The following is a 14,965-nucleotide window of genomic DNA, read 5'->3' as shown; positions in this document are numbered from 1 at the left end:
AGAGAAAAAAGACAAAAAAGACTTGGGCAGGGAAGTACTTTTATTGTATAATGATAAGTGTATAAGACGAAGATATATGTATTTGCATGGGTATATACAATTTTCTCTCGCTTTATACAATTAGAAACACAATTTATACAATTCTATTTTATAAAGCGAGAGAGGCGAGATAAGAAGAGTGGCGAGCGAGAATATGAGCAAGAGAGGGACTGACAAACAGTTTTCTATAGAACACAAATATATCAAATAATAACTACTATATTTATTTTATATTATTAGTTTGTCATTCTATATACCTATACTTTAATTCAGTGGGTTTCACATTGTCATGCCATATGAAATGAGCTTCACTGTGATTTTGGGCCTTATGATTATAAGTGAGGAGAAGTTCCTAAATTATCCTTATTAGAAAAGTCTTACAATTTTTTTAAAAGATTTATTTAATGAAAAATTAATTGGACAAATTGCCCATAAAACTTATAAATTAATATCTTTCTTGGATCCCAAGTCCAGTAAATCAAATATATAAAAAGGAGAACTTACATTGATCTCACTAGTTTAAGAATTATTTTTTTAGATATATTTTAGTTTATAATATTACCTATTTTATCAAATTTTGGTGCATTCAAATGCGTCAAGATACGTCTAGATAATTGTATCTCATGATACATGAAGTGAAAATTAGGTATAATTTGTTTTAGATTAATTGTATTTAAATAAATTCGCATGTATCTGGAGAAACATAATAAAATTTCACTGTCCTCTCTCCCATCTGGCTCGCCGGTCTCCTATGTACGTGGTATCCCATATACCTACAAATCACACCAAATACACGTATGTGATCACATGTATCTGAAAAACATGACAAATCTTGTTGGCCTTCTGATCATCTCGCTTGCTTCTCTCCCTATTTTAGTACATCTGATAGCAAAAATACATATAAGTACAATTATATCTTCCTCAATATATTATAGGAAACTCTTACTTAGTAATAAGATATGTAATATATTGAAAGTATAGATAGTAATAGTATATAATGGTGAATAAAAGATGTGGCCCATGTGCATATCCAGTCTTCACCACCTTCCACAAAGCAATGGAAGGTATACAGATTAACTTATAATATCCACGGTGGATAAGAAAATTACAGCTTATTTTATTTTGAAATGGAGAAGGGATACATTTGCTCTTCGTCAATTTTTTTGATATATTTATTCTTTCCATCCTATTTTTGGCACATCCTTTTATTTGTTTTTTTTCTCTCTCTCTATATGTAGTTTTATTTTTGTTTTATTTTTACTTTTGATTGAATGATTCAATAGATGTTGGTAAAATTTAATTTGGAAGTCTTATATGAAGCCTCTACTAGGATAGATATCGGGACAAAATCTACGATTATTCATTAATAATAAGAAAATAACGTGGAATCCTCGGGAAAGTAAGGAGGTTCATCAAAGCTAATTGGAGTGTGAGTGATCTCAATGAAGCGTGTGTTGATAAACCTAAGCATTTATATCTGTATCTGCATCATAATAAGATGTAGGTTGATGTGCATGTTGATCAATGACGTCAGTATATTGAATGTACGAGTATATAAAAAAAACTGAATGCATATAAAATTGAACTGATAATACTGGAAGAACACTCCTTTCAACTCAACTCAGTACAAAAGTAATAACAAAAGATGAAATGTTTAAAGCTTCGTAAATAAACGATACTAACTCAAGGATGTATGTAAAAATACAATAAGTTGCTCTTTAATTTTATTTGGGAGATTCTCTGACCCACAACCATCACTATGAGTTATGTGATGACACAACGTCTTACTCACGCTGTCAGAATTGTCATATACCTTATCGACATGTAGAACACCTCAACTAAGTGAATCAATTAAAGCTCTGCTCGAAGCAATAATGAATCATCTAAAAAGTATGATCCTAAATTTACCCATGTTTGGCTACATGGTTTATAAAGAATGTGAGTGGTCTGAACTCATCCTCATATCGGTGTTCAATACTACTCCCAATAAATGTATACTCATGCTAAAATGTATAAAACATACTCTTTCTCAATTTGAGATAATTGCTCAAAATATCCTCTTATAAGAGACAATTGCTCAAAATATCCTCTTATAAGAGATAACTGCTCTGAAATAACTCTGAACTTATTACTCATTTAGAAATCAAAATTTCTCTTTTATTAATGTAAAAATGATAAATTTGGGGATCAATAGTCCCCTTAAACTTTACTCAAAATGTGTCTTTAAACTTTTCTCAAAACTTCTCTTTACTTTCTCAGATAGATAATCAATTTAAAATAAATTTTTCGATCAAAAGATTCTCAACAATGACTCAATGAATACTCAAATAATAGGGTTCATGCTGGAATATAGGCATGAGCGAATTAACACAATAAAAGCTCTTGAATGTTTCTCTTAAACTCACTTTAGTTTTGAACGTGCATTAAAACACACGTCTGATTAGGATATGTCAAGTTATTAAAGGTAAACGGAGCCTATAGGAGATAATATAGAGAAGGAAATTGTCGCCACAACTTAAAGGAACATGCATTGGATGAAACAAAGAGAGATTGGCCCAGACCCCTCCAGGGCTTGAACTTCAGAAGTCAGGCATGGGCGCACTAATGACGCGCGACCCTAGGTCTTGAACTACTGAAGTTCTTCCTTGGCGCTTTCATGGCGCGCAGCCCCATGCCCTTCCCCAACACCCAGACGAAATTTCAAGCTTATTTAGGACCCCAAATTAATTTAGAATTGAAAAATTGTTCCTAAACACTTCTTGTTTCTCAAATCCAAAACTAATACATGAAAACTTTCATACAATTTCTTTAGAGAACATAAATTTTACTAAATCAAAAGGGTTCAAGTGATATTAAGCATGAACGACACTATAGATTCGCAAAACGAAAGAATCAAAATCTTAATTGTTAAAGAACCGAATTCAATATCAAGAACTACGAATGAATCCTTCAAAATGTAACGATTTCTTGACTAAAATGAGATGTAGAGCGTGAGGTTGAATAAATCCAATACTTTGAGAAGCCTTACATAAATAACAAAGGTTCTTGGCAAAAATCAATGAAATCTTGAAGAGCGCTTGAAACCTAGTTTTTTCTTCTCTTAGAACCTTGCTCTAATTTCTCTAAGTGTTAAAGATGTGAAAAGTTGTTATAACACTGATTAGACCCTTAATTAGGTGAATAAAATATGTAACTAGGCTTAGAAGGGATGGTTAAAGACTAAACTACCCCTCTAAGAATGATTAGCTGCCTTAAAAGAAAGACTTCTTTAAAACACGCATAAAGTTTGACTCCAAACTAGAAATAAAGCAAACTTGACAACATTGAAAAGAGGACTAAAATATCTTTAATTTGATAGGTCATGGACCACTTAATTATTTACTTGCTAAGAGATATTATCATTTGAAGTTGACCCAAACTTAAAACTAATGGGTGACTTGCACGAACCCCTCTTTAGCCCCTTTTAAAGTCCGAGGTGTTACACATTGTTGTTACAACAACTTATTTTTAGCACTTTTTAAAATGACTTTTTAAAAAAGTGCTTTTGAAAAATTAATTTGTGTTTGACTAATTCGTTTGAAAAGTATTTTCCATGAGTAAATTGTGTTTGACTAATCTTTTTAACGAGTATTTTTAGAGTCAAATTACGAAGAAGGACAACTACTAATGCACTTTTAATATTAAAATATTTTATACAGAGAAACTATTTTAAATATTTATGATTAAAAAGCTAATAAATTTTATATATATATATATATATACACCTTTTTTGGAGGTTAATTTTCCCTTTTCTAACCTTAAAAAATATTGTTATTATCTTTTTTTCTAATTCTATAAAATTAGACGTAAAACATAAAATATATTATATAAAAATAAAAAATAAAATTTCTCAATGAAATTTAATCAAACTTATGAGATATGTTGATTAATTAATAAGAGATATTAGTAAATATGTATGTATATATGATAGGAATATTTAATTGTTGAGAAGAATAACATTTTGTTTGTGCTTCTGCTTTTCTTAAGAAGCAAAAGTTTTTAGCTTCTTTCTAACAACATGAATATTGCTTCTAATTTTGTTTTAAAACACTTTGAATTTGCCAAACACATAATATTTCAATAAAAATATTTCCCCCCCTCAAAATAAGTGCTTCTGACATTTCAACAATAATGTCAAACATATTCTAAGAGATATGACTCATGAGGCATATCCGGTCTTCACCATCTTCCAGAAAAAAGTGGAAGGTATACATACATATTCGAGTAACTTATATACCGGGGACAAAAATATTACAGTGTTAATTCATTTTCAGAAGGGAAATTTATATAAATATATTATATTAAGAAAATATTTATCATTTATAATAATAATATTTTTTCTAACTTGATCATTTTTAATATTTTTATAATACAATTTTAATAATATTACAAATAATAATTTATAAAACACATATAACACAAGTTTTATTGAATTATTCATCACATTTTAATATAATGTGTAAATTTCTTAACAAGCAAACATAATATATTTTGAATAATACATACATATTGCATGCATGCATTATAGTATTGCTTTAAATTAGAATAAATAAAAAGTATTGCCAAAATAAGTAATTATTTATACATATACAAACGTGGCTAATTATATAAGCTCAAAGTCATTTCACGTAATTAATATATAATGTTAGTCGCGACGGAAATTATAGCAAACTATAACTATGAGGAGTAATCAAGTAGTATAAGTTTGTTTAACCGAATAATTTTCCCTTTAAATTAAGTAGTACAGAATATAATGTGTTATTTCTCTAAATCCCAATTTATGTTGCACATATGAAATTTAGAAAGCCAACTAAATTTTATATATATTTTAAACGGAAAAGGCTTAAAAATACCCCTAAACTATTCGAAATAGCCCATATTTACCTTTAAACTATATTCTGACTCGAAACTATCCTTCCTGTCATACTATTAGGTCAAAAATACCCTTCTTTTTAACTGAAACTATTAAATGCCATGTGAATACTACATGACATGTCACATAAGCGCCACAAATTTCATTCATTTCCACGTAGACTAATATTCCTAATTCCTAATTTTTAATTCCTAGTTCCTAATGTTTCCCCTCATTTCTCTATTTCCATTCGAAACCATTTCGCACCCTCTTTTCCTTCATTTCTCCATTTCCATTAGAAACGATTTAATCCATTTCCATAATTTCCCACTCAATTCTCCATTTTCCTTAGATGAATCATTTCTCCATTTCGATTTGAAAACATTTCACACCCCCTATCCCCTCATTTCTCCATTTCCATTAGAAAAGTTTTCATCCATTTCCCTACTTTTCCACTCATTTCTCCATTTTCCTTAGATGAATTAAAATATGAAGCTTGTTTTAGTGACAAAACTCCTAAGAACTATGAACTCACAAGTGTCTTAGTATTTGGTTTAGGTACTTGTATTCCTTTTCTTTTTAGCTAATTTTTTTATATTTGGGGAATTTGCATGATTTACCCTTTACCTAGCTAGTTATAACTATTCTAGACAGTTACATCAATGTAAATGAATGATCCGGTAATATTATTCACCATAGTTTGGAAGCTAATGTTTGAAAAACAAACAGTGGCCACTACTAAATCCACTAAGCCATGAAATTGAACATGTGAACAAAAATAAGCTAAAACTAAGACAATATTGTTGCAATGAGTGGAAAATAAGGGAAATGGATCAAATCATTTCTTAGGGAATTAGAGAAATGAGGGGAAAGGGGTGGGTGAAATGACTTCAAATAGAAATTGAGAAATGAGGGGAAAAATTAGGGATTAGAAATATTAGTCTACGTGGAAATGAATGAAATTGTGTCGCTTGCATGGCATTTAACAGTTTCAGTTAACAAGAAGGGTATTTTTGACCCAATAGTATAACGGGAAAGGTAGTTTTGAGCCGGAATATAATTAAGGGTATATATAAGCTATTTCGAATAGTTTAAGAATATTTTTGAGCCTTTTTCATATTTTAAATTGTTAATTATCTTAATTTATAATATACTTTATTTTACACATAATTTTGATTTCTTTTACTACTCCACTCCTCCTTTTCATTTCATTAAAAGAGACTCCTCTACCTACGGCCAATTCGTTAGTTATCTCACACTTATTATTGAATCATTTCTTTTTACTTAATTTTTAATAACAATTTTACTTTGTATCCTATTTTCTTGTAAAATTATGTAACTATAAAAAATAATATAATCTACTCAAATATTTAAAATACTACACTGCAACATAACACAAAAATAATATAAGATAAAATAATGCATAACAATCATACAAATAGAGATAGATAGGTGGGTCCCACATAATATGATCGATATTACAAAATAAATCGAGTTTCTACAAAGTATTATTGAAGAAATAAAAAAAATGTGTATATATATTAAGGTACTATGGTTTCAAAAGAAATACTAATAAAATAACATTGGAGTAAAATAAATGAGAAAAATGGGGTTGAACAATTCTCCAATGAAGAAGTTTTCATTAAATTATAACCATATATTTATGAATGGAACTACAAAATAGCAACAACATGAAAAAAAAGAATAGGCCATGAAAGTCCTTAAATTTCTCCAAGCCTTATATGTATGTATGCTCTTAACATTATAAATTGAGGCATAAAATAATCATTCCAAGAGAAACAAGACAGCAAGTAAACCTGGTGCCTCCTCCACAAAAGGAAGAGGTGCCTTATAGCTTACTGTCTTCTTTTCCTTTGTCCTTGCATTTGCATTCATCTGTGATCATACTAACAAAAAAAAATTAAAAATTTAAAAAGTTAGAAACACAAAAACAAATATGACTATATCAAATCGGTTACTGTTGTTATTTCTCTTTTCGTTAATGGTTACTTGTACATTCGCTGAAAAACCTAAAGGTGTTTCTTATGATGGTCGTTCCATGATCGTCAATGGTGAGAGAGAATTGCTCTTTTCTGGTTCCATTCATTATCCTCGTATGCCTCCTGAGGTAATATAATTTCAATATTTTTAAGTATGATCGCGCTTATTTTGATCATGTTTTACAACTTCAATATGATGTAATATTTCAGATGTGGCCAGACGTCATTAGGAAAGCTAAGGAGGGAGGTTTAAACCTTATCCAGACTTATGTTTTCTGGAATATCCACGAGCCCGTTCAAGGCCAGGTAAGTAACAAACATGTTCATTCGTATTAAAGAGGTGAACATATCTCAGAATTATATATGTATATATAATGGTTGTCGATGAATATGCTTGCAGTTCAACTTTGAAGGAAACTATGACGTTGTCAAGTTCATCAAAGAAATTGCTCGACAGGGCTTGTATGTCACCCTCAGGATTGGACCCTATATCGAGGCTGAATGGAATCAAGGGTATTACTATACCATAAATCTGTCTAAGTTGATGTTTTGTGTTTGTAATTTGTATAATGACTTTGTTGATTGACGATGAAACAGAGGATTCCCATACTGGCTAAGGGAGGTCCCAAACATCACCTTCCGTTCTTACAATGAACCATTCATCGTACGTATTCATAGTTTTACAGATGAAAAGTATTCATTTATATACTAATGAATCTATATAGAGGGTTAATGGTTTTTATCGTTCTCTTAATTTGCAGTACCACATGAAAAAGTACTCAGAAATGGTCATTGATTTGATGAAGAAGGAACAGTTGTTTGCACCTCAAGGAGGCCCTATCATCATGGCTCAAATCGAAAATGAATACAACAATGTTCAACTAGCATACAGAGAGAATGGTCTGAAATACATCCAGTGGGCTGCCAATATGGCAAGTTCACTATACAACGGAGTCCCATGGATCATGTGTAAGCAAAGGGATGCACCTCCACATATCGTAAGTTTTTATCTCAAAATAGTTTGATTGCTTTAAAAAACAACATGTACATAACTCTGTTTTCGATTTTTGTTTTGTTTTGTTTTCAGATCAACACATGCAACGGAAGACATTGTGGAGATACATTCACAGGTCCCAACGGTCCTAACAAACCTTCTCTATGGACTGAAAATTGGACCGCTCAGTACAGAACATTCGGAGATCCACCATCACAAAGAGCAGCAGAGGATATTGCATTCGCTGTAGCTCGTTTCTTTGCAAAGAATGGAACTCTTACAAACTATTACATGGTATATATATATATATATATATATATATATATATATTGATGTAATCTGCTTATTTTCTCGTAAACCTTAATTTAATCATATCTAAATTAATCATACAATCTATGTTATACAGTACTATGGTGGAACCAACTATGGAAGGACAGGCTCATCATTCGTGACAACTCGTTACTATGATGAAGCTCCCCTTGATGAGTTCGGTTAGTGCTACTACCTTAATAATTCTATGCACCATTGATTACAGAATAAATAATCTAATCGCGCTCAATATGTTTTCAGGTTTGTATAGGGAACCAAAATGGAGTCATTTGAGGGATTTACACAGGGCTTTGAGGCTATCCAGAAGGGCTCTCCTTTGGGGAACTCCCACAGTACAAAAGATCAGCGCAGACCTTGAAGTAATCGATTATAAAAGAATTTATAATATTGTAATTGATCATAAACAAGATCTTCTATTTATCTTAAACATTATTACTATTTTACAGATTACAGTTTATGAGAAACAAGGAACTGACTGTACTGCCTTTTTGACCAACAACCACACAACTAACCCCGCGACCATCAAGTTCAGGGGTAAAGACTATTACCTACCTGAGAAATCCGTTAGCATTCTTCCCGACTGCAAGACTGTTGTCTACAACACTCAAACGGTAAATTTAACGTTTATTTGTGATGATTAGTACGTATCATCTGAAAAAACGCGCAATAACAATTCAAATTTTTTATTTTTTCAAACAGATTGTGTCCCAACACAATTCAAGAAACTTCGTGGCATCAGAGAAAGCAAAGGGTCTAAAATGGGAGAAGTACCAAGAAAAAGTCCCAACCTCAAGTGACTTGCCACTTAAAAACAGGGAACCTTTGGAACTTTATTCTTTAACTAAGGATACCTCAGATTATGCTTGGTACAGTACAAGGTAATTACAATTAACAATCTTTAATCTATCTTAATTCATCAAATTGAGTTTACTCTAATACTGGAAATTGTTACATTATAGTGTCACATTCGAACGCCATGACTTGCCCATGAGACCTGACATCCTCCCCGTGCTACAAATCGCAAGTATGGGTCATGCATTAGTTGCCTTTGTCAACGGAGAATACGTTGGTATGTACATTATTAGTCATACTCACTTAAATTGCACTAATACATATTAATTCTTCACCTAACATTTGTTGTTCGTATTACAATTCAGGATTTGGACATGGTAACAACATCGAGAAGGGCTTCGTATTCCAGAAGCCTGTCGTGTTGAAACCTGGAACTAACACCATCTCAATTCTAGCTGAGACAGTTGGCTTCCCGGTATACATTTTTTTCTTCCTCATCAAAAATCAGTTCTCTCTCTCTCTATATATATATATATTTATTAACAAGTGTTTACTAATGCAGAATAGCGGGGCCTACATGGAAAAGAGGTTTGCTGGACCCAGAGCTATAACCATTCAAGGTTTGATGGCTGGTACTCTTGATATAACTCAAAACAATTGGGGACATGAGGTATATAACTAGGATACATAATAATAATTATATTCGATCTTTACGATTATCGATCTTCAGAAGATATATAGTACTTGTGTTTGTCATTTTAATAGGTTGGTGTATTTGGAGAGAAAGAGAAATTATTCACCGAAGAGGGTGCAAAGAAAGTAAAATGGACACCAGTATCTGGTCCTACTAATGGAGCTACTACTTGGTACAAGGTAAAACACACATTTCAGTCATTAAATCGTATAGAATATAGTTTGATATTATTTATTTATTACTGACGATTAATGTATAACGCAGACCACGTTTGATGCCCCTGAAGGCAACAACCCATTGGCTGTGAAAATGGACAAAATGCAGAAGGGTATGATGTGGGTGAATGGTAACAGCCTTGGTCGTTACTGGTCATCTTTCCTCTCCCCACTTGGACAACCCACTCAGTTCGAGTAAGTATATCAATCAATCAATTAAATTTAATAGTTTTTTTTAAAAAATATGATTTTTATTTTTAAGCGTGTGATATTATGTCGTCTCAGGTATCACATTCCAAGAGCTTTCGTTAAGCCAACTGGCAATGTCCTAGTTGTGTTTGAGGAAACGGGTGGTAATCCAGCAGATATCGAAATCCAAACAGTAAACAGAGACACCATTTGCAGTATCATCACGGAATATCATCCTCCAAATGTAAAATCATGGGAGAGATCTGGTACTAACTTTGTGGCCATAGTAGAAGATCTCAAAACAGGAGCACACTTGACTTGCCCAGACAACAAAATCATCGAAAAAGTTGAGTTTGCTAGTTATGGTAATCCAGATGGTGCTTGTGGAAACTTGGCTGTTGGAACTTGCAATTCTGCAAAGAGTATGGCTGTTGCACAAGAAAAATGCTTAGGCAAAAACTCATGCACCATCCCAATTGAGAGAGAAATTTACGACGAGCCGAGCAAGGACCCATGCCCTAATATCTTTAAGACTTTGGCTGTTCAAATGAAGTGTGCGAACAAGAAATAAATAGAGCTTAAAGGCTGAATGTTGGCTATCACATATATAAAAATGTATATAGTAGAACTTCATGCCATGTTTTCACTACTTCAAATATTTTTTTTCTTATATATATATCAAATAAAACCGCTATTATTTCAGCCATATATCTCTACTCTTTCGATTATATTATGTTTTAATGTTTACATTCACCAACTTTCATACTATTAATTTGATAACTTAAATCACTTTTTCTAACCTTATATATTTTCTGCAAGAAAAATGATCATGGTACATGGAAACAATTTTTATTTCATAGCAGGAAACAATTAAAGACAAGAAACATGTACTAAAAAATACTTGTTTCAAAATATATAATTGAGTATATTTTTCTCATTTGCCCTTAGTAATAATCACTTTTAGAAGAAATAAACATTGACTTATATAATTGAGTATATTTTTCTCATTTTGCCCCTAGTAATAATCACTTTTAGAAGAAATAAAACATTGAATATATATATATATAGAGAGAGAGTCAATGTTTATTTCTTCTAATATTATTACTTTTTTTTCTATTATATAGAAGAGTGAAGTGGGAGAACGACAAAAGATAAACATATAATTTCACGCTAACAAAAATCTATCAAAAAAGATCATTAATAATTTTAGAAACATCTTTCTATATATGAAGTGAATAATGATCGATGACAAAAATGTAATTTCACGTTAACAAAAATCTATCAAGAATGATAACAAAAAAATTAAATAGTTTTACAAACATAAGTTATTGTTATTAGCATTAACTTATTTTGTTATTACTTCACTTTTTTTTCTTTTGTGAGTTATTGTGATATCTATTTTATTGTTACTCTATTTTACTATTACTTTAAATTAATTCTTAATATTTTTTCCTATTCATTATGCTTATAAAAAAATGCCTACTTTTAATATAAAAAATTATCATGAGTTAATTATTTCCATTTTTATTTTTACTCTAATAATATGCCTGAAAATAAAGAAGTGTGATAAAATTAATAAGATATATTAGATTCAAATCAAAGAAAAGATGTTAAAAAGTAACTTGACAAATAAAAATGAATAGGATGATATTTTATATTAAAGATGGCTAAGAATAAAATGTAATTTCATTCTAACAAAAATCTATCAAGAATAAATCTTTTATATATGAAGTGAATGATGATCAAAGGTAAACATGTAATTTTATGCAAGCAAAAATCTACCACGAATGATAACAAGAAAATTAAATAGTTCTAGTAACATGTTTAGTGATTATTTTTAGTATTACCTCATTTTTTGTTGTTTCTTTATTTTTTTAAGAGTTGTTATGATATCTATTTATTATATGAAAGTAAATAAACAATCATTACACTTAGCTCTTAATAATTATATGTCAAGTATAATATTATGTGGAATCAATCAAAATTAAAGTTAAAATTTATATGTGTACTTAAAATTATTGTGTTGAAATATTTTGTAATTTCGTGATCTTAAATATGCTTTATAAAAAATAAAATTCAGAAGTTATTTTCTTTTTGAAACAAAATTTAAAAGTAAGTTTATATAAAATGAAAAGGAGGGATTCATATATTAAAATGAAATATATATGTGTTATTATTAAAATGAGCTCTCATATATATATATATATATATATATATATATATATATATATATATATATATATATATATATATATATATATATATATATATATATATATTTTAAAAGTCGTTTGTGTTCCTTCTATTAATTTGTGCATATATGTGGAGTTTTAAAATTTGAATACTTAATATAGAAATATAATGATTTGAAAACTTTAATTCTTCGTTTTAATTTCTAATTTGTTAAATATTTGAAAATTACATTTAAAAAAGCCTTAAAAACGCAACGTAACAATTTAAAATATTTTTAGAAAAATATAGTTAAAAAACATAATGAAATTTGGTTGACTCTCTTAATTTTATCAAAACAAAAAAAGTTGCATATGTAAGAACTAAAAAGTACTATGAATCACAATAAAATAACAACTAAAAATATGTGAGAATCATATAAGAAATTTCGTTGACTTTCCTAAAATCACTTGTATTATATAAATAAAATAGATATAGTAACACATATTATTCGAAAATGACACAAAAGGTACATAAATTTAATAATTTAAAATTTAAAAAAATACATATACAAAATTTAGTTCACTTATTCAAATTTTATTTATGTCACATAAATAAAAAAAACACTAATATACATTGAATCTACGTAAGCACGGACACCTGATTTTTAGTGTATGTATAATAGTCAAAACTACACCTCCTATTGATTTATTTTTTAAAAAAAAACTTTAAAGAATTATTTTTCCAATTAAAATCAACTTTATAACTACACCTCTTCATTTTCCTAACTTTTCATCTTATTATCTTTAATAAGCAATAAATAATAATAATAATAATAATAATAATAATAATAATAATAATATAAAGTAGAAAGCTAAAAGATTTAAGGTTGGATGATCATTTTACTCATATACTAAATTAAAAAAAAAAGGCTAATTGTATAAAATGACAAGTTAATAATATAATATAAATACAATAGCTATTGTTTGATTTATTTGTATTCCATAGCAAATTGTTGTTAGTCGCCTCTCTCCCTCGTATTCTCGCTCACCACTCTCTCTCTCTCTCTCACTCGCTCACTGTCGCTCGCCTCTCTCGCTTTATACAATGGAATTGTATAAATTGTGTTTCTGTTTGTATAAAACGAGAGAACATTGTATATACACATGCAAATACATATATCTTCGTCCTATACACTTATAATTATACAATACAAATATTTTTCTGTCCAATTCTCTTTTACCTTTCTCTCTTTCTCATTTTATACAAATTTAAATTGTGTATAATCTCTCTCTTTCTCGTTTTCTATAATTTGATTCAATTGTATATTTCCTGCCCAAGTCTCTTTTGTCTTTCTTTCTTTCTCGTTTGATAAAAATTCAAATTGTATATAATTTTTCTCTTTTTCGTTTTATACAATTCAATTCAATTGTATATAAATTCAAATTTTATACAGATATACAAACACATACATTTGAATTGAGAGACTAACAACAGTTTATACAAATGAGAGGCTAACAATTTATACAAATGGATTGCAGCGAAATTATACAAATCTAAAGAGGAGCCAATGAATTATACAATTGCTTCTTATATATATATATGTATATATATATATATAGCGACATAGGCATAACTTTCAGTTGTATATGTATAGCAAATTTTATATATATATATATATATGTATGTATGTATATGCTATGGAACAATTATGTAAATTTTACTATAACATACAAATTTAAAGTTTTTGTTTGCTAAATGTAAAAGTTACCCATTAAAAAGGTTATAAAATATTTTATTAATTAAATATTAAATAATAGTAATCATAAATTACTCTGACAATTTTTTCACATAAAAAAGCGAAATAAACTTCAATTAAATTAGTAATAGTAAGTATATATATGAGTAAGAACAAAATATTTTAAGAATTGAACTATCAAAATGTCCATAAAATATTGAATGACATCAATATCCTTCGATGAAAATGTTATTCCTACAATAATATTGTACAAGAATATGAATGTACACTTTGTTCAATGCATTAAGCTATTGAATATATATACACAAAAATATCTATAAATGTTTTGCTATTTATTTAACTACTATTTATGTTCTTTTTTTCTTTCTAAAAAGTAAGTCTATCTTTTAATAAATAATAATATAACAAATGAATGACGTAGATAAATTAAAAGACATGGAGCTATGTGTATTCAATTTCTGCAAATGCTTTATTTTTCGATTTCTAGTGCAAAAAGTAAAACATCTTTTTGCAGTACTCCCACCATTTTAAATTAATTGAATTTTTAAGATATTTTTATTTTTAAAATTAACTTAATATTCAGTTTTTAAAAATATTTCAGAGTGTTCTTTAAATTTTACCCTTCATGGTTAGTATTAAAATTAGTGATTAATTAATATTTAGTTATTTTAATCATAAATTAGACAATAATTATTAAAGTAAAAATGGGAAGTTATGCCTAATTAGGGGTATACATGGCCGAGTTGATTCGGATTTTTCATATATCAATCAAACCATTTGTGTCGGAATTTTAAATTTATAAATCAAACCAATAAAAGTGGGGTTTTTCAATCTCGGGTTTTTTTTATTTCTTTCGGATTTTTCGGATCGTTCGGATTTTTCGATAAAGTATT

General features: G+C 29.1%; 1 protein-coding gene across 2 annotated transcripts; it reads left to right on the top strand.

Annotated features, from left to right (window-relative positions):
• Nucleotides 1-6,724: 6,724 nt before the first annotated feature.
• On the top strand, nucleotides 6,725-10,852 carry LOC101247762 (beta-galactosidase 13-like). Of its 2 annotated transcripts, none has more exons than XM_019215852.2 (16): nucleotides 6,725-7,058; nucleotides 7,141-7,236; nucleotides 7,331-7,443; nucleotides 7,528-7,594; nucleotides 7,692-7,928; nucleotides 8,018-8,170; nucleotides 8,331-8,415; nucleotides 8,495-8,613; nucleotides 8,701-8,865; nucleotides 8,954-9,132; nucleotides 9,214-9,323; nucleotides 9,412-9,521; nucleotides 9,609-9,716; nucleotides 9,812-9,919; nucleotides 10,005-10,150; nucleotides 10,241-10,852. In XM_019215852.2, the coding sequence occupies exons 1-16, from the start codon at nucleotides 6,888-6,890 to the stop codon at nucleotides 10,713-10,715; spliced, it is 2,442 nt and encodes an 813-aa protein (XP_019071397.1). In that variant the 5' UTR covers nucleotides 6,725-6,887; the 3' UTR covers nucleotides 10,716-10,852. The 2 variants fall into 2 exon arrangements, with proteins under 2 accessions (XP_019071397.1, XP_004248657.1); XM_004248609.5 differs by having other exon boundaries at nucleotides 8,018-8,218.
• The last annotated feature ends 4,113 nt before the right edge of the window (nucleotides 10,853-14,965 follow it).

This window comes from Solanum lycopersicum, chromosome 10, assembly GCF_036512215.1.
Source record: "Solanum lycopersicum chromosome 10, SLM_r2.1".
Classification (NCBI taxonomy): Eukaryota; Viridiplantae; Streptophyta; class Magnoliopsida; order Solanales; family Solanaceae; genus Solanum; species Solanum lycopersicum.
Note: the sequence above shows the minus strand (reverse complement) of the source record. Positions and strands in the feature narration are given on the sequence as shown.